The sequence below is a fragment of the Podarcis melisellensis genome (assembly GCF_964234715.1).
Source record: "Podarcis melisellensis genome assembly, chromosome: 13".
NCBI classification, from domain to species: domain Eukaryota; kingdom Metazoa; phylum Chordata; class Lepidosauria; order Squamata; family Lacertidae; genus Podarcis; species Podarcis melisellensis.
The window spans coordinates 18702468-18725325 of NC_138545.1; the positions used below are offsets into that span (position 1 = coordinate 18702468).

General features: G+C 46.0%; 3 protein-coding genes across 3 annotated transcripts in view; all 3 read right to left on the minus strand.

Annotated features, from left to right (window-relative positions):
• Nucleotides 1-891: 891 nt before the first annotated feature.
• Nucleotides 892-8602, minus strand: LENG1 (leukocyte receptor cluster member 1). Its single transcript, XM_081885809.1, has 4 exons — nucleotides 8380-8602; nucleotides 3669-3842; nucleotides 2653-2906; nucleotides 892-1669 (listed from the first exon to the last, which is right to left on the minus strand). The coding sequence occupies exons 1-4, from the start codon at nucleotides 8509-8511 to the stop codon at nucleotides 1456-1458; spliced, it is 774 nt and encodes a 257-aa protein (XP_081741935.1). The 5' UTR covers nucleotides 8512-8602; the 3' UTR covers nucleotides 892-1455.
• SPOUT1 (SPOUT domain containing methyltransferase 1) lies at nucleotides 6212-8373 on the minus strand. Its single transcript, XM_081885808.1, is given in 6 exon segments — nucleotides 6212-7241; nucleotides 7245-7474; nucleotides 7477-7873; nucleotides 7875-8058; nucleotides 8060-8127; nucleotides 8130-8373. Coding segments are annotated over 6 exon segments (1098 nt in total). The 5' UTR covers nucleotides 8217-8373; the 3' UTR covers nucleotides 6212-7109.
• A 1962-nt stretch (nucleotides 8603-10564) lies between the features above and the next one.
• The window catches only part of TMC4 (transmembrane channel like 4), a 14487-nt gene continuing 2193 nt past the window's right edge, over nucleotides 10565-22858 (minus strand). The window contains exons 4-16 of the mRNA XM_081885016.1: nucleotides 22713-22851; nucleotides 21652-21737; nucleotides 21418-21563; nucleotides 21176-21323; nucleotides 19419-19592; nucleotides 18107-18270; nucleotides 17222-17348; nucleotides 16777-16874; nucleotides 14516-14702; nucleotides 14201-14331; nucleotides 12746-12901; nucleotides 12113-12191; nucleotides 10565-10768 (exon numbers count right to left, since the gene is read on the minus strand). Coding sequence (XP_081741142.1) covers nucleotides 10715-10768; nucleotides 12113-12191; nucleotides 12746-12901; nucleotides 14201-14331; nucleotides 14516-14702; nucleotides 16777-16874; nucleotides 17222-17348; nucleotides 18107-18270; nucleotides 19419-19592; nucleotides 21176-21323; nucleotides 21418-21563; nucleotides 21652-21737; nucleotides 22713-22851 — 1689 coding nt within the window. The 3' untranslated portion in view covers nucleotides 10565-10714. The remainder of the gene's footprint in view (nucleotides 10769-12112; nucleotides 12192-12745; nucleotides 12902-14200; nucleotides 14332-14515; nucleotides 14703-16776; nucleotides 16875-17221; nucleotides 17349-18106; nucleotides 18271-19418; nucleotides 19593-21175; nucleotides 21324-21417; nucleotides 21564-21651; nucleotides 21738-22712; nucleotides 22852-22858) is intronic.

Consider the following 22858-nt stretch of genomic DNA (forward strand, 5'->3'; position numbering starts at 1 on the left):
GGTGTGAAGAAATCCAATAACCTGCTTTCTCTTTGTGCCTCGCAGAAGGGGCAGTGGCTCAAGGTGGTGATTGTATGTTTAAGGTGGGATGTGCCACATGTTTAAAAGCTGCCCAGAAGAGATCTTTTTATGTGCCTGTTGTTTTTGCCCATGGAGTTTTCTTGGCAGGGATACTGGAGTGGCTTGCCGGTTCCTGCTCCAGGTGGATCACGCTTAGTCAACACTCTTGGGAAATATGTTGGGAAAGATGGAGGGCACAAGGGGAAGGGGACCACAGAGGACAAGATGGTTGGACAGTGTTCTCAAAGCTACCAGCATGAGTTTGACCAAACTGCGGGAGGCAGTGGAAGACAGGAGTGCCTGGCGTGCTCTGGCCCATGGGGTCACGAAGAGTCAGACACGACTAAACAACAGAAGAGATCTTTCCCCCAGTACTACTTGGGTGACAAGAGGGAATGTAGATTTATGTGTACATTGAAATTAGCTTCCCCTACTAGAGTTCAGCAGCAAACAGTGCTGTCTCCAGATGTTGAATTACAACTCACAGCAGCCCTGGCCAGTCTGGCAGCTACCCTGACTTGAGGGTTTTTCTAATGTTCCCCCTTCACAGTTGGTGCTTCTATTCCAGTGCTTATTCAGGCTTCTAACTGAGACTTTGGCCTGCATTGCCTAGGACACACGTTCACACATATACAAAAGTATAGACTAATATTTAAAAAAATGGATGGAAGCTTATTTCCATGCCTTTTTTGTCACGAACTTTAGCATGCATGCAGATGTCTTCCCCTACAGAGGGACGTTCTTGTTACTGCCTCCAGGTCCTTGAGCCGTTTTGGTGGAAGGATGACACTGCTACTACTTCCTGTGGAGACTCATGAACACAAAGCACCAGATGTTCTGCGTCCTTTATTGCCCAGAATCCATTTCAAAACACAGTAGATACTCACACATATCCTGCACAATAGATACTGACAGGCTTTGGCCTATACCAATTTCCTTGAGGAAAACGAAGATGAATAGGGAGAGGTGAGGTCTTGGAAGGGGGCGGGGGTGAAAATAGGCAGAACTTGTTATCCAAGTGCTATTGTACATAACGGTCCCAAGGCAGGCAACTGATTGATTGCATAGCTTTTGGAGCAGCCTCTGGCCTAGCCCTAATCTAGAAAACGATAGTGATAAGATGAGCGTATTACTGAAGCCCACATGCCACAGTCTTCCTCAGCCTAATCTTGATTACTGTACATTGACCAGAACGTGTACACGCCCCAGGCCAGGGTATGAATTCAATAAAATGTTGCATCGAGCAAGGAGAAAATTATGCATATTCCTCTTGAGGAAAATTGATTCTGACAGCATTCCTCTCTTGATACCGCAGGATAACATGTTTTCCCTGACAGCATTGCTACTGCTATTGTCTCATTGCAGTGTCTGGTAATATCACGCTTGCACGACACCTCACTGTGGTTCCCAGACCCTCTTTCTTGCCAGTTGCGGGTTAAACTGAGAGTTGTAGCCCCGTTTTCTTTCATCCGTTTCCTCCTCCTGGGGTGGGAGGGTGCCTGCCCTTTGGGCTAGAAGGCTCTCAGCACGAGCTCGCTCTGCCTTCTCGCGGCGCAACCTCTCCTGGCGCAGTTGCTCCAATGACGACGATGCCGAGGAAGGGGCAGGCCTGAAATGGAAACAAAAGGGTTTAAGAAGAGGAGTGGGGAACCCTTTTCAGCCCAGAGGCTTTATTGGCAGAGGGCATTCTGGTGGAAGGCAGGCCCAGAGACAAAAGCAAAAAATATGAAATTTATGAAAAACAGTAGACCAGCTTCTTTACACTTACATATCCTCCTCTATCCTCCATCTGAGGCAGCAAAAAATATCAGTGTTTAAGGGTGCAAAACGGAGCTGGTGAGAGGGATGCAGCCTGGAAAGTCTCAAGAGCCAAACAGAGCCCCCAGAAGGCTGAGTTTACGCCTGGGGCTGAGGTTCCGCATGCCTGGGTTAAAAACGGAAGTGTAGATGGGACCCTGCAAATGTCTGTAATCCTCACCATCCTGCCTACAGGAATCCTTTGTTTTGTGCTCTTGTCCTGCTGTTTTGGGAGGCGACAGAAGCTATTGCCAATAAAATGTAGGGGAGGGGACGCAAGGTTAGGGGTAGCACTGAGGTTCAGCAACATCTGTCAGGCCAAAGGTTCCCTACACCTGCCCTATATTCTCTGTTCAACACCTGACAACAGGGCACTGCATGACCAGTAGGGGGCATACTTAAAGGCTGAACTTCCAGTCCCCCTCCACCACCTTTCCAGGGCCAATATCCCACCCTGCAACAGAGCAGGAGTCAGTTTTATTACTTTGACAAATTACTGTTAAGTCTTTTATCTCTAAGAATTGGATTATTTGAAGCAGCACAAAAACAGGAAAACAACCCCTCACACTCATTGACCTATTTCTTAAGAATTGGCTGTAACTGCTGCTCTGTAAACCTCTTTTCAGAGCAGCCACCTACAGATGGGAGGTGCTACCTGAAATGCACACCTTGCATTTCCCACATGTGTGGCTTCCCTCCCCCGCACCTCCTAAGGGTGGGTGTTTGTTGTCTGGGGCGTCTGGCCTCAGCCAGCAGGAAGGAGCAGCAGTGTCCTAGGCTGCTAAAGGAATGCACCTGAAAGCCAGAGTTCCTCCGCTTCCTTTTTGCTCCCGCTTGTCTTTCTTCCCATCTTTCTTGTGGGATCCCTTCTTCTTCCGCAAGTGCCTTTCCATCTCGGCCAGGGGATCCAACTTCCCTTTCAGCTTCTCATCTTTGGCGATGGCCTCACTGCGTTCTGGCAGCTCCTGATACCAGGGACGACTCGTCTGGGCCTCTGCTGAACTCTGGCCCAGGTATGTGAGGATACCCAGAGCTTTTTCCCGACGCTCCTGGGAGGAGTGAAATAACCCAAAGCAGTGTCAGTCGAAGCACTGTTAATACTGCCCGTGCGAGATTGCTCCATGGACTGTCAACTTACATCCCTATTCCCCCTTTAACAAAATTCAGACCATCTATATTGGGGAAGCCAAAGGTGCTGCTTGACTATAACTCCCATCATCCCCGACCATTGGCCATGCTAAGGCTGATGGGAGTTGGAGTCCCAACAACATATGGAGGGGGTTGTATTGGCTATCCCCAACCCAGATACTACTCTATCCACTTAGCTTCAACAATGTTACAGCATTGGATGCTCCCAGACCATTCACTGGCCCTCACTGCAGTATATTCTTTTCCTTCCAGTGAGTATTTACCAGGCAGTAACAGATTACAATGAAAGGCTAATCCAAAAGGATGGAAGCTAGAAGCCTATATTTTTTGGAAGGGTGAGCACATCGAGCACAAAGGACATGGCAAACCAGGGCTATATATAAATGACAGGCACGTGGGAACAGATACTCCAAAAATAAACTTCTTTGCCAGATAAAGAAACCCCCGAATATTTATGCTACTAGCCCTCCACATTTTGCCCTTGCACAGCCAGAGGGTAGCAAGAACCCAAACCACCCCACACCAACTCTGCCAGAGTTATTTTCTGCAAGTGGGGCAAAGGAGTTCATATTGCACCCTGGCTGGGTTGGAGCCCTTTAGACCACCAAGTTTGCAGCTGGTGAAAAGAAAGCCTCCACAACAAGCTCCCCTCCTCCCATTACCTTCTCTTGCCTCTTCTCCTCCTCATATTCTTTGTTGCCACTTTCTTCCAATTCTTGAAAGAGATTTAGATGGCGTGAGGGCCTTTCTGAGCCTGGAGCGAGGATGTCCGAGCTGCTGTCATCACCTCCTGGAGCTGACAGGCGTGCTTTCTTGCGTAGGAATTCAGTCCGGGCCTGGGATCAAAGGAGAAGAATTTGCCCAAGGTGCAACTCCCTGCCTGCATGGTTACCTTGCTGTGGCATATTTCTCTGCTACGACAGCCAACCTGCCCTTTCCTTTCCAGTCTCTTACATTATTCTCTAAAAGCCTGTGGCTCATTGCAAGATAGCCACTTTGCAGTCAGATTAACAATAAATCTATTCTACTACTGGATGCAGGAGTTATGATAGAATAAGACTGGGACAAAGCAAAAATGTTAAGTGTGTGCATGTATTGGGGAACCACTAAGCCCACCACTTTTAAACTCAAGTATTTTCACAAAGAACTGGGTGGACAGAAGTCAAGAGCAAGTGTTATAAACAAAAAAAGCAGCAACATGGTATATATACAATACGAACACAAGGCAGCAACACAAATTCTTGTGGCATTTTAAGACTATCAGGTTTATTGTGACACATGTTTCTGTGGACTACAGCCCGTTAAATCTGATGTATGAAATGTTATCCATAGTTGGCAGAGTAGCAAAACGAAGGTGTTAGGAAAAAATATGACAGAAATAGAGTCAGAACGGTTTCAGAGAGAAACAGAATTATCACTGGTGAAAAGGGTAAAATACCTAGGGGTTAATATAACAACCAAAAATCTGAGTCTATTCAAAGATAATTATGAAAAATGTTGGTCTGAAATTAAGAGAGACTTGGAAAGCTGGGCAAAGCTGAAGCTTTCCTTGCTAGGCCGAATTGCTGCAATTAAGATGAATGTGCTGCCAAAGATGTTGTTTTTGTTTCAAACATTGCAAATTGTGGACAAAACGGAGTGTTTCCGGAAGTGGCAGAGAGATATTTCTAAATTTGTCTGGCAGGGCAAAAAGCCCAGAATCAAGTTTAAGATATTAACAGATGCAAAGGAAAGAGGGGGCTTTGCCCTGCCAGACTTAAGGTTGTACTATGAAGCCGCAGCTTTCTGCTGGCTAAAAGATTGGCTACTTCTTGAGGACACTGATGTTTTAGACCTGGAAGGTTATAACAATGCGTTTGGTTGGCATGCATATTTATGGTATGATAAAGTTAAGATCAACAAGGCCTTTAAGAACCATATTGTCAGGAAAGCAGTGTTTAATGTCTGGACAAAATATAAAGACTTATTGGAAAATAAAACACCAAGGTGGCTTTCACCTTTGGAAGCTAAGGCCCGAAAAGGAACCAATATGGAAGCCTATTGGCCAAAATATTGGGAATTGCTAGAAAAAGACGGAGACAATTGGAAATTGCAGAGTATGAAGAAAATGAAGGATAAAGTGCGAGACTGGTTACACTACGCTCAGATTAAGGAAGTTTTTAAAAGTGACAAAAAGTTAGGATTCCAGGTGGAGAAATCGAAGTTGGAAACAGAGTTGTTAGAACCTAAGAATAAGGTACTTTCAAGAATGTATAACTTGCTGTTGAAATGGAATACACAAGACGAAATGGTTAAGTCGGCTATGATAAAATGGGCACAGGACATTGGGCATAACATTATGTTTGAGGACTGGGAAAGGTTGTGGACCACTGGGTTGAATTTTACTGCATGTAATGCTTTGAAAGAAAATGTAATGAAAATGATATACAGATGGTACATGACCCCAGTTAAACTTGCCAAAATATACCATTCGTCAGATAACAAATGCTGGAAATGTAAGGAAAATGAAGGAACATTTTACCACCTCTGGTGGACCTGCCCTAAGGTGAAGGCCTTCTGGGAAATGATATATAATGAGCTGAAAAAGGTATTTAAGTATACCTTCACTAAGAAACCAGAGGCCTTCCTCCTGGGCATTGTCGACCAGAAGGTGTTAAAGAAAGACAGAACATTTTTCATGTATGCGACAACAGCAGCAAGGATATTACTCGCCAAGAACTGGAAAACTCAAGATCTACCCACACTGGAAGAATGGCAGATGCAACTGATGGACTATATGCAGCTGGCGGAGATGACCGACAGAATCCGAGACCTGGGAGAAGAAAGGATGGAAGAGGACTGGAAGAAATTTAAGACTTATTTACAAAAATATTGTGATTTAATGGAATGTTAAGAAAGATGCTTGGTTATAAACAATTGGCCATCACTAAAATAGATCAGGAAATGATGACAAGAGAGATTAAGAGAAACAAAGTTGAAGGACAATCATTTTAATGTATTTTATTGGTATACAAGTTGGAAATAAGATGATAATTTGCTTGACAAAAATTTATTAATGACGTAAATGGGTGCGGGAGGCGTGAGGAAGTTCAAAGATGACAGGAAACTTTGTTAAAGCAAAATAATACTGTTTATTATTAATGTACTTTTTTCTTTTTTCTTTAAAAATCTTAATAAATATTTATATATAAAAAAAAAAATCCATAGTTGGCAGAGTAGCATATATGTACACACTCCTGGGTATAGAAAAATATATATAATATTTTATGAAATGCAAGAGGTATCTTATGTCTGGAACACTTCTGTTCCGTGCTCAAATGTATACAGGATCAAGCACAGTGACATTCACAACAATGGTAACTGGTGGTTAACTATTTAATATAGCAAGTTTTGGAAATAGTGTGTATGAATTCAGGTGCTTCATTATACTTGACTTTTATATGTTTGCCCTCCCCCCCCCCCAATTAAAACTATTTTAATTCAACAAAATTGATTAACTTGATCCAGTGATACCAGCTTTTTAACACCTGATAGTCCTTTTTGCTCTGCTAAGTAATAGCACTGCCCTCCACCAGTGGGCAGTATTGCCCACTTTGGGAACCACTAGTTTACACCTAAAAAGGTTTGGCCATTTCATTGATCAAGATACTACTGGAATATTATCAAATTAGGTCACACACTTGATACGTTTCTTCTTAAACTGTAGGTATAGCAGTCTTAATTTTGTGGATGAAGTTGTTGCTCCTGCGTTAAACATGAATGTGGTTGTAACAGATTGCATTTGGGCTAGAGGGCTTCATCCCCCAGTCAATCGCCACACTTAGGTCTTCACTGTTTCCCAAAAGTTTGATGATTCTGAGAAGTGGCAGCTGAGCTAGACAGGCCAGTCTCAAAATCCTTCCCCCTTTCCCTCTCTGTTTGTGTCTGGATGCTCCAACCTGTTCCACTCTCAAATCATCCAGTGGCAGCAGGGAGGTGAGTTTCCTGGCCTCCCAACAGAGAGAGAAGATGGTCCGGCTTCACATTTCGGTCTTAAGTTGGCTGGAAGAGGTAAAGATTGAGGATGGCCTGCCCATGTTGGATGCTTGAGTTTCTGCTTCTGTTCAGAGGCCACTGCCTTTCTTCACTGCTTCGTCAATCCGAGGTCTCAGTGTCAACAGAGAGATGAGAATTGCTTCCTCGGTCCTGATGATGCGGCTGTCCTGTCCTGGACAGGTGTTCAAATTAAAATCAAATTAGGTGCTTGGATCTGTGACCTCCAGGTTCAGGTCCGTGTCCACACTTGCCTCCAGGCCTTGCAAGCCTCCGAAAACTATCAAGGCATGTCTGAAAGGAGGCAGTGTTGCCTGGTCCACAGAGGTCCCTTGCTCAGAGGTTCCAATAGAGAGATCGTAGCCTTCTTTATATGGGAATTCAGCAAACACAGCACTCAGACAGGATGCCAAGCGGACACAGTAGCCCCAGAAGCAGTTCGAGGCTGGTGTGATAAAACGACCACCCCCTTCTGTGTTTTGCTCTCTGGATTTTGCTGTGGGTTGAGACGCACTGTAACACGAAGGCCTGCCTCCAGCTGCTTATCAATCTGTACCTCTTTTTGCATTCCACAGTTCACAAAGGATCCCCGGCCCGGCTTGGTGGGCCGTGACAAAACCACTCCTCGATACTCTGATTCCTCACTCATCCGCATGTGGTGGGGGCTGTCTAAGGGGTTTAAGAGCCCTGAAAACTGGAGGACCTGGTGTTTGGGGAAAAAAGACTTCCTAAGGTATTGGGGACATTCCAGGTACTGCAGAATCCGGGCCAGCTGCACACAGGCCTGACCTCTCTTCTTGCTCCCTTCAAATTCACTTTCCACCGTCTTTGAATCCTTGCTCATCAAACACCACAATCTCGTCCACGCAGAAGATGACGCAGGCCCTGGCGATCTGCCCGGCAAGGTAAGTCCACAACTCTGCCGACTGGGCGCTGCTGAGAATGGAGCCCGAAAGGGCGATGCTGACTGTGTAGTTGCATCCTTTATCTTCAAAAGTCTCTGCCTCCTTTTTCTGTTTCTTCCACTTCCTGCATCATCTTCTTCTCCAGTTTCCTCAACAGCTTCAGCTCCTTCCATTTCTTCCTTCTCCTTCTTCCTTTTCCTGCTTCCATTTGCGCCAGTCCATTGTCCTGCCTTCTCCCTCCCGTAAGCGCTTCGCCTGGCTTATCTCCACCATGTTCCACTCGCCCAACCACCATCCTCATATGTTTGCCTTTTTACATCAATTTTAACTGGCAGAGTATAGGCCTAAAGCACGCGCATGCGCAATGGAGACGTCGCGCAGACTAGAAAACTGCGCACGCGCAAAACTTCGCGCATGCGCCTTGGCGGCAACGTACCTCCTGTTCAGCAAGTAGCGCTCGGGCCTCCTTCTTCTGCCTCTGCGCTTCGGCCTCCGCCTCGTCCCGCCGCACCTTGGCCACGTTGTCTTTGTTCCTCACGTGCCATGACTTCTTGGGAAGAATGTTCATCTTGGCTCTTGCGGTTTCTTTCCGAAGCTTCCGCCCTCCTCCCTCCCAGTTTCCGTTTCCGGTGTCAGTCTATTCTCCGATTGGGGCAGTCTAGCCCCGCCCTCCGCTTTTGTTGCCCGAGCTGTCTCTGTACGTGCCCCTTGCGTCATCTCGCGCCGCTCTTACAATCTGACGGAATGTTGAGTTCGTACTTTGTTCTGATTGGCCCGTGCTCCTTTCGTTCCGCGGCTTGATTGGTGCAGAGTCACACGTTCGTTTCAGAGAATTTATTAGGCTCTGTGTCACTGCATCTAAATCAAGCCCCGATTTCCCGTGAGGTGCGTGGTTCTTGCGACACATTGTTACCTCCAGTTAGTCTTCTTCCAATAATAGCTTCTATTGCACATGTGCCCAGATTACATCAGAAACGGAAAATGACCCCGTTTTGGTCTCCGCCATAAACCGACTACCGCTTATTCTCTGTAGTTTTTGTTGTTTAGTCGTTTAGTCGTGTCCGACTCTTCGTGACCCCATGGAGCAGAGCACGCCAGGCACTCCTGTCTTCCACTGCCTCCCGCAGTTTGGTCAAAGTCATGCTGGTAGCTTCGAGAACACTGTCCAGCCATCTCGTCCTCTGTCGTCCCCTTCTCCTTGTGCCCTCCATCTTTCTCAACATCGAGGTCTTTTCCAGGGAGTCTTCTCTTCTCATGAGGTGGCCAAAGTACTGGAGCCTCAGCTTCAGGATCTGTCCTTCCAGTGAGCACTTAGGGCTGATTTCCTTAAGAATGGATTGGTTTGATCTTCTTGCAGTCCATGGGACTCTCAAGAGTCTCCTCCAGCACCATAATTCAAAAGCATAAATTCTTCAGCGATCAACCTTCTTTATGGTCCAGCTCTCACTTCCATACATCACTACTGGGAAAATCACTACAGTATATATATTCGAAACAGTCATTTCTCTCTTGCCTCAACATACATTGCATAAAGTTACACTTTTTGAAATGTTTTCAGTTATGTGTTATACTGTACTTGAATCCATCAATTACATGTGAGGCCCTGTTTAGTTGTAGGAGGCGTAATGTATTTCTAATACTCTGCCCATCTGACTCGGCTACCCCAGCTGCTCTGGGATTTTGCCCCAGGTTGGGGCAAAACCAAACATCAAACATTAAAAACTTCCAGAAACACGGCTGCTTTCAGATGTCTACAAAATGCATATTTTTTTTAACTCTTTGATATCTGATGAGAGGCCGTTCCACAGGGTGGGTGCACCTACCAAGCAGGTAGTTCCCCTACTTCAGCCACAGTTGTGTCCTCAGCACCAGTACTCCGAAGCCACTCACCATTCATAAATACATTAAAAAAACACAGGTGAACTCATAACAACTACATAATGGTAAACAAATAAACTTCAAAATGTCCCAACTCTTCCTGAACTAATGTGCAAAGTCTCCTTTGTTAGTAGGCTGTCACCCAATTAAGAAATCAGCACAAAATTTTATTGAATATGCATAACATTTACATATAACGAAACACTGTTCCAAGGGGGGGGGCACATTTTTTTTAGATATTAGGAACACAGGAAGCTGCCTTCTTCCAAGTCAGACTCCAAGTTAGTAGCTTTTCAGGTAGGGTTGCCCTGTGTCCAACAACTTTGAAAACTTTTCCGTCCAAATTTTCACTGCTTGAAATATGGCAACCCTATTTCCAGGATTTAAGGCAAGATCACACCATTGATCCATCTACCCAGTATTGTCTACACTGTCTGGCAGTTGCTTTCCAGGTTTTAAGACCAGGCTCTTCCCCAGTCCTACCCAGAGATGCCAGGGATTGAACCTCAGATATTTTGCATCTACCACTGAGCTATGGTTCTCTGGTTCATTGCAGCACTGAAGTCTAATTCCCAACAGGTGTTTGTTTCTTGTGTCAGTTACATATCTGGCAGCATTTCACTTCAAAGCTGGGTCAAGGATCTGTGTACATGAGACCATTCTGGCACCCATAAAACATAACAATACATTTGTCGTAGAGCAAAATTGTCGTAGAGCAAAATTGTCGTAGAACAAAAAGAGTCCTGTCTATGAAGAATGGTGAAAAAGCCAGGGAATCCAGCATGGAAGAACAGAGCTGATGGAATCTGCAGAATCAATACTGCCAAAATCAGTGATATCCTAACATTCTTTCTGATGAAAAAAAGAGATCTCTCATTATGCATCCATTTGCTTCACTGGCTCAGCTCAGAGATCTGTTTCACCAGGAAAAGTTTGTCCTGACCCTCCTGAGGGACAGAAAGAGAAAATTAAAAACAATGGCATTTATCTCATCATCTCTCCTATACTGCACTGAGTGAAGGAACCCATATAATCACTAACATTTTTCAGCATTTGATCTTCCTTTTTAATAAAAAACAAAATCTGCCTTTCTTCTAAGAGGGAGAAGAAATAAAATTCCTCCCTCAACTTTGGAAATGGCGGTGAGAAGATACTACTAGGTTTCCCCCACCCCACCCCATTTTGGATGGAGTTCACTTACCACAATTTTTCTCTCTCTCCCCCATCTCTCCCCCCCCCCCTCAACACACAACCAGGATAGTGATGGGACGGACATCTTTAAAGAAACTGCTGAATAGCAAGTTAGATTATTCTAGCATCACACTGGTTATTGTGGCTGGCAGCAGAGGTTTCCTCCTGATACTGGCAGAAGATAGTAAGTTGAGTCCTAAAAGCATACACCTCAAGTGTCAAAAGCCAGGGTAAGTGTGTGCGGTGGCCTGGGGAAGAGACTTGAGGACCAGAAAGAGGCTTGAAGGGCTGCATTTGATAGATATTTTTCACCTCTGATCTATGCATGTGTAAACTTTATGCAAAGCAGTGTCTTCTCTTTGACTGATGCTTAAGTGGCCTTTGTATTTCCATCCCTACTATCAAGGAAGCCAGAGACTGAATCTCTCCCAATGAACTTTTTTGGTGGCCACTGATAACAGAATTAACAGAGAGGAAATTATCTCAGTTTCCAAAACATTTATCAATGTGTGCACCACACTGTTAATCTCTTCCTCCTCTGAGTCTGCCAATTTGAACCTGTCAACGCTGGATTTGCCCCTTGTATACAACGCCTGGAGGAAAATTTATATCGCCAATTCTTAATTGGCTTCCAGGTCGATCTGCACAGGAAGTGACAGTGGAACTCATAGCAGATAAACAGCTATATATTACACACCAGGTAGCCAAATTTGCACTGGCAGCCAAGAAGCTCTGTTCCAGCTATGTGAATGCACTCCAATTTTAAATTTTTATGTTGTAAACTTCTTTTGATGCTGTAAACTGCTACTGGTTACATTTTATGATTTTAGATGAAAGTTTCCTTTTATTCTCTGTTGTCCATTGTAAAGGCCTTTGGCTATATGGAAGAAAATTGATTGAGAGTGGATTGCACTACCCACCCATTCTTTAACTGTGACCCTTGTCAGATGTGGACAATGTGGGATCCTCCAGATATTGTTGGACTACAACTCCCATCATCCCTCACCATTGACCATGCTGGATGGGGAAGGTGGGAGTTGCAGTCCAAACCACCTGAAAGGCATCACACTGGCTATCCCAACCTGTTAGGAACCACTTACCAAACGGAGCTGCCATTTAAGGCCTTTGACCACAGAGCTGTAGGAGTCAGCCAGTGCCTTGAGGAAGAACATGAGGATGCTAGGAAGGTTTAAAAAGAAAAAAGACAGATGAGAGGAGACAGGTGGCAATGGCACTGCAGTTCCCCCGAGACTATACAGGTGAAAGACAGCACACGATAGTCTCAGCCATCAGGGGACCATTGCACTGTGAGGCTGCTCCCTCCACATCCCAAAAAGAAGAATAGCAAGGAGGAGATCAACCAGAGAAGGAGCAACCATAGAGAGCTTGCTTCCCCACACAGCAAAAGAACCCCAAAGAACTTTGTAACTTAAAACTAGCACCTGTGTTTGGGTTTTTTTTCCTCCTCCCTCCCAATTTTATTTCCTTTTGTGCTGTGCTCTTTAGACTAAACTTGAGGAGAGGGGCCATCTTACTAGTGATCATTGTAAACTGCCATGCTGAGTGTCTTTTGCACCTTAACAATGGGGTAAAAACAATAAGTTAAATAAATCAGTGTTTTCCATTCCACAAGACGGACTCTGGACTCAGAAGACCTCTCTCTTTTACTCCTCAAATCCATACCTGAACCTTACCACACTAGCATCCCATTCCGATACCCAGCTCCTTCTCACCTCAGTAGCAGGAACAAGGGCACAGCAAATGCTATGGAGCCCACATATCCAAAGAAGTCCCGGGCAGTGCGGGGTAACTCAGAGATAGCACTGCTGACAGTGTTCCACATAGTGGGCTCCCCCCGGAATGGACCACAGGCCTTCGAAGGAGGCAAACTGGAAGAGAGAGAGAGCAGGGATAAAGTGGAAGAATTGGCAGCGGCAGGTGTGAAGGGCAACTTCAAGGTTAACACAAATGAAAAGCATCAAAAGCTACCATGAAAATATTGCCAGCTTCTGCAGGGGCAGTTGTCTGTTGAAACAACTACAAGGATAACGACAACCTCCAGCAAGGTGAGATTGGAAAAGGCTCACTCTTTTGTCTCCTCTTTGGGTAGGTTGGATGGCTATCTGTCATGTATGATCTACTTGAGATTCCTGCATTGCAGGGGTTGGACAAGATGACTCCCCGGGGTCCCTTCCAACTCTATGATTCTATTATCCTATGCAAATTGCACTACTTAACTGTCCAACCAAGGCCTTTACTTTAACAAAGAGACTTATCTGACTGATTCAGCAGGTTCCCTCTCATAGATTCTAAGACCACAGACATGAGATTTGAAATGACCCCATGGGTATCATCCATACTGACCCTCCAAACCCATAACAAGATCTTGGGGGGCGGGAATGGGAAACTTCAGATCTAACAGCAAAGGGATCCTTGCTCAGCTACTTCTCTCACTCAGATGAGGGAGCAGTATGAAATTGCCTTTTAAAGAGCTGGGTCATTTGTCTTTCTAGCTCAGAATTGCCTACTCAGACTGACACCAGCTGTCCAAGATCAGGTGTGGAGAACATTTGGCCTTCCAGATAGTACAGGACAACAATCCCATCATTGCTGGCCTTTGGCTAACTTTGCTGGGGCTGCTGGGAGTTGTAGTTCAAGAACATCTGGAGGGCAACAGGTTCTACACCTCCTGCTTTAGATGAACAGAGTTCTTCCCATCGCAAAATAATTTTTAAATTGGTGGTTCCAGGGATTGGACCTCAGACCTTCTGTGTGATGAGCACATTCTCCACCACTGAGCTGCAGACCCTACCAAACCAACAGCGTTAATGGTTTCCAAACTCTCTACTTAGCCCCCCATTCTTTATAGACAAGCCAGCCATTTGGGCTCTTAATTCTCTAATTCTGTCATCATGTCCTTCATTGCAAGGACCTTGGTCATTGACTGCCCATGTGTATATCTTGTAAGCCGCATATTGTTGGTTTTTCACTATACTTTGGCCAGCCCTTCTGGGCTTCCCTTTTTAGAGGCGGGAACAAGCAGTTTTGCACAAAGGAGCACATTAAGTCCCCACAGTCAGATTTAAGACACAAGATGTGCTAGCAGCGAACAACATTCGTAGCTGCAAATGGCTGTATTACAGATATTGGGAGGCGGTTGGGTTCAGAGGGGGTGCATTTATACTCACACAAACATGCTGTAGAGGGCAGGGACACAGGAAATAGCCAGACCCAAAAGCAAAACCAACAGGAAGAAGAAGTTGGAGCTGGAGGCACGAAACGTCCGTTCGGCCGGACGACAATTGGCATAGAGGGTTAGCTGGAAGGAAGAGCAAAGAAAATGTAAAAGAGCTCGGGAGACCCTCCCGCTGTGATCCCTGAAGGCCTGGCCAGATGGCGCACTGAACTAAGCGTGCCACTTAGAACATGTCCCAGAATCCTTTGCAACTAAGGTTGCCCAGTTCATAGCCAGAGAACATTCATAACTTTTAAATGAGGGTCACCTTTTTCAAGTAGAAGACTACAATATACTTGATGGTATTGAGTACAGGCAGCAGGGGGCAGAAAAGAACCCCCGTCCAGCACAGGGTCTGTCCGTACACCAGGTCCAGGACATTGCCAGGCACCACAAACTCCTGCTGCCCCCAGAATTTCAGCAAGCGGCAGGTAGGGAAGGCAGTCACCAGCAACCTAGAAGGCAAAGAAAAGAAGCTGAAGGCAGGCATGGATCCCACAGGCGGCATCTGACACCTGCAGCCCAGCCACAAATGCATGCTCTTCTGTTCCTCCAGTCATTCATTCCATTTATACTACAGATTTCGTCCGGGAAGCTCAAAATGGCAAATAATGGTCCATCCCACACCTCCTTTTATTTTTGCTGCAACCCTGTGAAGTAGGTCTGGCTAAGTCCCAGTGTTCTTCAATCTTGGGTCTCTCAGATGTTGGTGGACAACAACACCCATCATCCACAGTAAGTATAGCCCATGGTCAGGGATGACAGCAGTTGAAGTCTAGCAATATTTGGGAACCTAAGGTTGAAGAAAACTGGGAAAGGGCTGTAACCAGTGTTAGTCCTACTCAGAGGAGACCCATTGAAACTAATGAGCATGAATAACTTAATTCATTTCCGTGGACCTACTCTTGAGTAGAACTTAAGTTGAAGACAACAACCCGTGCGATTGGCCCAAGGCCACTGAGATTCATGGCCATGGTAGGATAGGAATCTAGGTCTTCCTAAGTCTACCTAGCAGGTAGAACATCCTACCTGCTACACCACTGGTGCCCAGGACTCTATTGCTATCATAGGAGCCAACTCCTAGGAACCAAGTTCCCTCTGAGCACCCTAAAAAAACATTTGAGGGCTGAGCTCCCGCAAAGTTGATGGGCACTGCCATTCAAATGATGCACGCACACAGAGTATTGTGATTGATTAAGCGAGATGAGCCTCCCAAATATTTTATTCAAGTTGGCACCCTTGGTTGCTGTACATTCAGCTAGGCTTGCATCTTCCCAAGGGTGGTGGTGGGGAATGGTTTTATTATATAGTATGCTAATTATTCTGAAATGTATACAAGTTTTAAACAGCACTGGCGGGCACAGGAGCTGAAGCAGGGATGCATGCTAGGAAAACACCATTTTCACACAAAATAATTGTTTTTGAGCCTTTATTGCTTTAGATTTTCGGAGCCTGAGTGAATGAGGTTAGTGTGGGATAGAAGGACCTAAACATCAGCATAACAGATGTGGGGAGTGGGAAAAAGAAACAAAAACAAACAAACATTATTGTTTGTATTTTAATTATTCTGTGTGGAAAACCACACCATCCTAAACGCATGTGTTCAAAAGGTAGGTCCCTCTGAGTTCTGCAGGGCTTACTCCCAGTAAGGGTATAGGACTGCAGCCAAAGTAATTTATTACATGACACAAACACAGGGATGACATCAAGTCTGATGGTGCATTCTGACTCCTGTCTAGGGATGTAGCAGACTTTATTATTGCTAGTTTTATTTCAACAGAGCTCTATCTCATAATTTAAACATGAAAAGAAAATAATAATGAGGGGAAATCAGTAATGGAAGCTCCCCCACTTCTCCCCTTATAATTAGGAAGCAATTAAAAAGCTGTCATCGGGCAATGTTATTACCATGCTGAATGGGGGGGGGGCAAGGAGGAAGTTGCTACTTAAAGCCACAGTAACCCTTTAGAGCTTCAATAACATTTTGATAGTCGACATAGAACAGGTTGGTGCTGTAACTGCATTTTAAATGAAAGAAAGGCAGAGAAAGCAGGTTTGAAGAAAGACAGGAGAACAACACAAAAGCAGTGGAATACAGTCAGAGGGCAACAATGTTGACTTGATTCCACAGAGTGAATCCACTAGATTCAAGTGAGGGAATAATAGACAGTATGGGAATTCTTGGTGTGGAAACAATCTGTTCTTAGCTGGCAGGCCAAACTAAACACATAATAGGAAGGAAGGAAAAACACAAAAGCTATAAGCCCCACCACCAAATTAAACAAATCTCCAAACCAAGTGATTTAATGCTGGCCATGTTATTATACCAATGCTGTGTGGGAAAGCACATCAGATGGGGAGGCACTTGTTCCATTGGGGCTGGTTGTAGGGTTTTTTTTAGCATATGGTCCATGGTGTGTCAATTGTATTTTATAAACATTGGGAGTCGTTTTGAGGACTCTAGTCAAAGGGTGGGATTTAAGAAAGCAAGTAAACCTAACATGGGGGGGGGGGGTATCAAACACTTACTTTCTTGGAAACTCCACAAACAGCATGACAAGCAGCATGACAAGCAAGTCAAAGATCATCAGCCGGTACATTTCCTGCCCCACAGAGGTCTCCCAGCACTGGAAGGACAGGAGGGAAAACACTCATTTTTATCTTATTTTATAACTATCTATTTCCCCTCTGCTCCATTCAAAAAGCCCCACAATTTCTCTCCCATATAATTGAGGAATCATAGTTGAGAACAGCCCTTTCTCTAAGCCACCTAAACTTTCATGTCATGGTTCCTTATCCCTACCCTGCTGGACAAAATTCTGCCCCTGCAAGGGAAGGACCACCTCTTGCAGCTGCCAGCTGAATTCTAGCTCCACTTAGGGAACTAAGGCATCACGATTTCTAGCCCACTCATTCTCCACCCACAGAACCTAGGAGTCTTGGCTCCAAACCTCTTGTCTCCCTCTAACCTCACCGGATGGAGATGATTGTTATAGCCACATTTCTGACACTCAGGGTTCTGTGGATCTCCACCACAGGTGATCTGGCTCCAGAGAGAAATGAGAAGAACCACCAGGCTTGCAAGACGGAGGAAGACACTCCTATCAGACAGAAAGATTGATATGTAGGTTTGCCAACTGACCATGGAAAATGGTGGGTGGGTGGGGGAGAGATGGCCTGTTCCTGGTCTTCTAAAGTTCAAGTCCCTGGCAAATCTAGGTAAAGCTACAAGTGTTCCATCAGAAACCCCGGAGAGCTGCTGCCAGTCTGTGTAGACAGCACTGAGCTAGATGGACCCATGGTCAGACTCACAGTATGATGCAATTTTGTTACGTTCCAGCTCTGTTGGCCCTTTCTGCCTGCAACCTGAATGAGCCTGATGCAAAATGAGAGCATGAACTGACTGTCTGCCCCACTCAGGGCCTAGTCTCAGGCCCCTGAAGCCAACCCAGCCCTCAACTAGTGCCTGACTTCACTAGCCAGGCATGATCCCTGGACTATGATGGTACAGTTCCTGCAAAGAGAATTCAGGAACTGCAGGAAGCAATGGCTGACAATGGAGATCTCACAGAAACATTGTAAATGGCACCCATTCTGCGACTTACTTAGCATGATTGTTAATCTGGCCCTGGCTATGATTCAGAACAGAGCTGAAAATAATTCAGGGGCTACTGTGATCCAGACAGGCTCCCTACTGTTCACTAAGGGGAACTGATGGCCTTGGCTCCCACCCTATAGCCTACGTAGCATGATGCTCAATCCAGTCCTGTCCGTCACTCAGAGGTGGAAGCTACAGGTGCCTCTGCAAGAGGAGGCCGGTGTGTCCCAGGCACTCCCAAGGACTCAGCACTTCCTGTACCTGAGAAGCGTGATTTTGATTTGGAAGCTGAGCGGGTATTTTTCTAGCTGAACAATGATCTCAAAGATCATTGGGACAATGAGGTTGGCAGCTGTGATGACAACCGACGGGAGATAAGCCACCAGAAGCTCCAGGACAAATTGGCCTTTGACTTGGGAGTCTGTCTGCAGAAAGAGAGAGAAAGAGAGAGGTTAATCTTGGGGCAAGATGGCTGCAGTGAGAAATGGAGCAAGGTTTGTATCTGCCTTCTCCGAGAGTGAGAAACCGGGCTTCATACATGCAGAACTTCAGCAGGCAGGTAGTGAGGCACCGATGGGCAGAGCTATGCTGGCTGAATTTCTGCCTGCTGTGCAGCTGTTAAAGACACAGAGCCATTGCAAGCAGAATCTCAGTCCATTCCCCCCCCCCCCAGTACTTGGACTGTTCATCTAGACAATGGGAAGGCTATTGTTGAGCATAGCTGTCAACCGGGAGCTATTCTGGAAACTCCCTTATCCCAGTGCCATGTCCCGCTGCTGTCCCTTATTGATGATGTCCCTTAAATTTACAGGGTTTCAAAGGAAGCAGCTCCTCTCCCTCCCTCCCTGCCAGCCAGGGAGGAGGGAGGCTCCAACTGTGTTGCTTGGCTGTGTTGCTTACCCAATAAGGAGCCTAAGAACAACTGGGGGGTGGAGCTTGCATGACTTGTGCCCGGCCACGTTGCCTGGGGACTCGCCTTTGCTCAGCGCTTCCCAGCAGAGAGGGGACGGTGGTTTTCTTTACTGCATCCCCTTTGCCAGGTTTTTGCGCTGTGGGAACCACCACTTGGGGCTTCGTTTGGCTGCTGGCTAGGCTTTCTGCCTTTGGCTTGGAGGGACTCAGAAATTGAACATACCTGTACCTGGAAAATCCCTTATTTTGGCTGCTGATCCCTTATTTTTGAGGCTGCTGGTCCCTTATTTTCAAATCTGTAAGTTGACAGCTATGGTGTTGAGTCAACCCAGGAATATCACCCACATGTCTCAGCTTAAGAACATAAGAAGAGTCTGCTGGACCAGTTCAATGGCCCACCTAGTCCAGCATCTTGTTCTCACAGTAGCCCATGGGAAAGTAGCAAGCAGGATTTGAGCACAAGAATGTCTTCCTGCCTATGGTTTAAAGCAACAAGTATCCAGAAGCATTTCTGCTTCTGACATGGCGACAAAGCAGGCCCATAATGGCTAATAGCCATCAATAGCCTCTCCTCCATTAATTTGCCTAATCCTCTTTTATAGGCATCCAAGTTAGTGACCATCACTGCCTCCTGCGTGTGAAGTGAGAGCCGTTTCCTTACCCCTCCCAGCAGTGACTGGGAATATGTCGCTGCCAGGTAGATGCAGTAGAAAGATCCTCCTAGCAGACCCACAACCAGAATATTGAGCACCCCACGGAGGACATAGAGCCTGGCGCGCTGTGCCGTGGTCATCTCTGCCTGGCGCCTGCGAACTGCCTCCTCTTCTAGATCCATCTGGAAATGGGGAGGAAGAGGTGAGAAAGAGACCCTTGAGCACCCTAGGGTGTTGGGTGGGGCAGGGATAAGCAGTGTGCATCTCCTGTGAGATTGTTCCTATCCAAATCTTCATTTGTTCTGGATATTAGTTAACTCCAGGGACAAAAAAGAAAAAAAGTCATCAAAGCGTTTGTTCTCTGTGTTGCTTGCAAGTCTTGTCAAAAGCTGAAATGCAATTAGCAGCTTTCAGCTGTCCCACCCTGCAGCACAGGGCGGGGGGGGGGGGGAAGCAGGCTGAAATCCAACAAAGCCAGATGCAGATGAAGAAGATAGGTGCCTCTGTTGAATTTCTGCCAGCCATTCAACTGCTAAAAAGCAGTGCTTCGATGGGGAGTTAAGAAGGCAAATGTACTTAATGTTGCCACCTTTTTGGTAAAGCTCTGGTAGCTTTTAAACAACAGCAAGCTAGGCAGAAATTTCAACAAGCACAGTATGCAGCATGCAAAGGAGAACTGGGTAGAAAACTGCACCTGTTGAATTTCACCCTCTTGACAGAGCTGCTGAAAAGCACTGAAGCTTGAGGGGATGTGGGGTGGGAGATAGCAACCCTAGCTGCCATTTTTAGTGACCAAATTACACTAGTACTGGGCTTATTTTGCCTAACAAAGTTGGCGGCTACTTACCAGCTCTGTTAGGCAAATAACCCCAGAGGGAACAGTTGATGTTTCATCAGCTCGAGTGACTCTGGGAGGAATCTCTCTCCAGTTGTCTGGGGAGGCACCCATTAGACCAGGAATTAGGAGCCTTTGGCCCTCCAGATGTCATTGGACCCCAGTTCCTGCCAGCCCTGGCCACTGTTCATGCTGGCTAGGGCAGACAGGAGTTGGAATCCAACAAAACGGAGATGGTGGCACAGGTACCCTGAAGTAGACTTCAGGAAAGGTGACAAATCTCTAGCTGCGGGTAGCAGGCAGAGAATAGTTTGTCACTGGAATTAGGAAGAGATAGGATCAAGCTATGTGTGATGTGGGAATTCTGGGAGATGAGCTTTGGGTTTTCTCCTGTTAGGGCTGCAGCAAAGCATCTGAGGGAGGATCTAAGCCAAAGGAGGATAAAATCTGGCCCATAGGCCTAATTAAGCCCACCAGGTTCCCCATTTGGCCCACCAGGCCGTTTCAGCCAAGCCACGCCTACTTGCCCTATGTCTGACATCATGTGTGACATCACGGTGATGTCAGGTGACTGACAGATGGGTGCTGCTGCTCACCTGTCAAAGTTGGTCCACAGTGGGTGGAGGAGATAATGATCTATCCCAGGCATAGGCAAACTCGGCCCTCCAGATGTTTTGGGACTACAACTCCCATCTTTCCTGACCACTGGTCCTGTTAGCTAGGGATGATGGGAGTTGTAGTTCCAAAACATCTGGAGGGCTGAGTTTGCCTATGCCTGATCTATCCTGACGGCCAGATCCAGTTCCCAATCCTTGTCTACATCTTTGCCTGAGGCCATGAGTAGACCTTGTACTAAACCCCTGAAATCAAATCCTAAGTGCCAACTAGCACGCCTTGGGCTCTTTTTCTGGCTTGCATGCTTTGTCTTACCCGCAGTTCGTAGCGAATACTGTTGTGCTTTAATTGCGCCGCCTTGTGCTCCACCAGGCCAAAATCCCAGCCGGCAAAGACTTTGTTGCTGTAGGATCCGAGGGAAGCATCTTCACTAACCAGGCTACGTTTGAGGCAATAGACTGATCTACGGAAGGTGGGTAGGAGAGAAAGAAAAAGGTGATTCCTGGAGCTGTTGTTCTGTCTGGGGTGTGTGGAAGATGACCTGAAGTTGCCCTCACCTCCGTACAATCCACATCAGGGAGAAGTGGAGGTAGAAGAGTGCTGTCAGTACATACGCCAGAGGGCAGTTGTATGAGAAGCCGACAAAATCGACAGCTGAATTTTGGTAGTAGCCGTAGAAGAGGTAGGTGAGCTCCATGAAACTCTGTCAGGGAGAGAAATGAACATCAAGACTGAAAACGGGTCACTGCTGCAGCCTCCCACAGTTTCTTCTTGGGGATACAGTCTCTCACCTTGCCTGACAGAAGGTCCATTACGTAGGAAAAAAAGCTGACCAAGCCTCTGGGTGTGGGGTTGTAAGCCAGACAAGCTTCATTCACTGAAAGGGAAGAGAGAAGAGATCATTGTCCCTGTTCCATTCCCATTCCCACAGAATCAAGGAGTCCTGAAGCTTATTGCTCTCTAGCCTGTTAGACTCTGTTAATCTCTTGGTGAACCCAAGAGTCCTGGGATCCGATAGGGTAGAAAGGGAGATGCTTTGATCTGCTTTAACAATAGGGCTGTACATTCTGTGGATTTGGTAGATAAATGCAATATCTCGCATATATTCCTGGGGACGGAGGATCTGGAGAAGCTCAGCTTCAAACTTTTAGATCTAAGTGCCTAGCCCTTAGCGTCACAGAGATGTTTCCATACTTTCCTACTACTCCTTTTCCTCTATGTCATCACCTTAACACATGCACACACAACAGATGTCTGCTTCCATTAGTTCAGATCTAAATCAGAAAAACTCAATAAATAATGGAGAACAAGGTAACTATGTGGAAACATAATTAGTGTTTGCATAATATATTTTTGAATGCAAAAACAAGGTCTCTTTGTTACAGAGTTTGAGGGGTGAGTTGTTTTATTTGAGTGCAGCATAATGCATTCCTGCCTAGGGGCTCAAAAAGAAAATAACAAGACCAGGACCAAAATATCTGAGTTTGTGGTACACCTTTTCTAATGAAATCAGTTTCCTTCCCTTCTACAGAACTGGTTCCTGGAGTCTGTGATTCAGCCCTCTTAGCTCCATTCCCCTTCCCAGTGGGGTGTCATCTTTTTTTTTTTTTTTGGACAAGCTTTTAATGCCTGCATGACAGGCTTAGAAATACACCAGGTCACACACCACAGAAATGCTGTGATGGAGAAGCTACACCTGTTTAACTTCTGCCTCCTGCACAGTTGTCCAAGGCACAGGAGTCCTGTTCAAAGAGAAATGTCACGCCTCAATAAACCTTGGAAGTCCAGCTCCTGCTGAAGACTTAAATAACTCCTTACCTTAATCAGGATCCCTCCTTACTCAATGGCTTACCTAAACTGCTGTTCTGGTGACTTGTCCGATTGAGTGACAAGGCTTCAAAGGCCGCATTCGGAGCAATCACAAACCCCGCCACCAGCAGGGAGGCAACAAAATTCATCAAGACCAAAAAACGGAGAAAGTTAAAGTAGGACTGGATC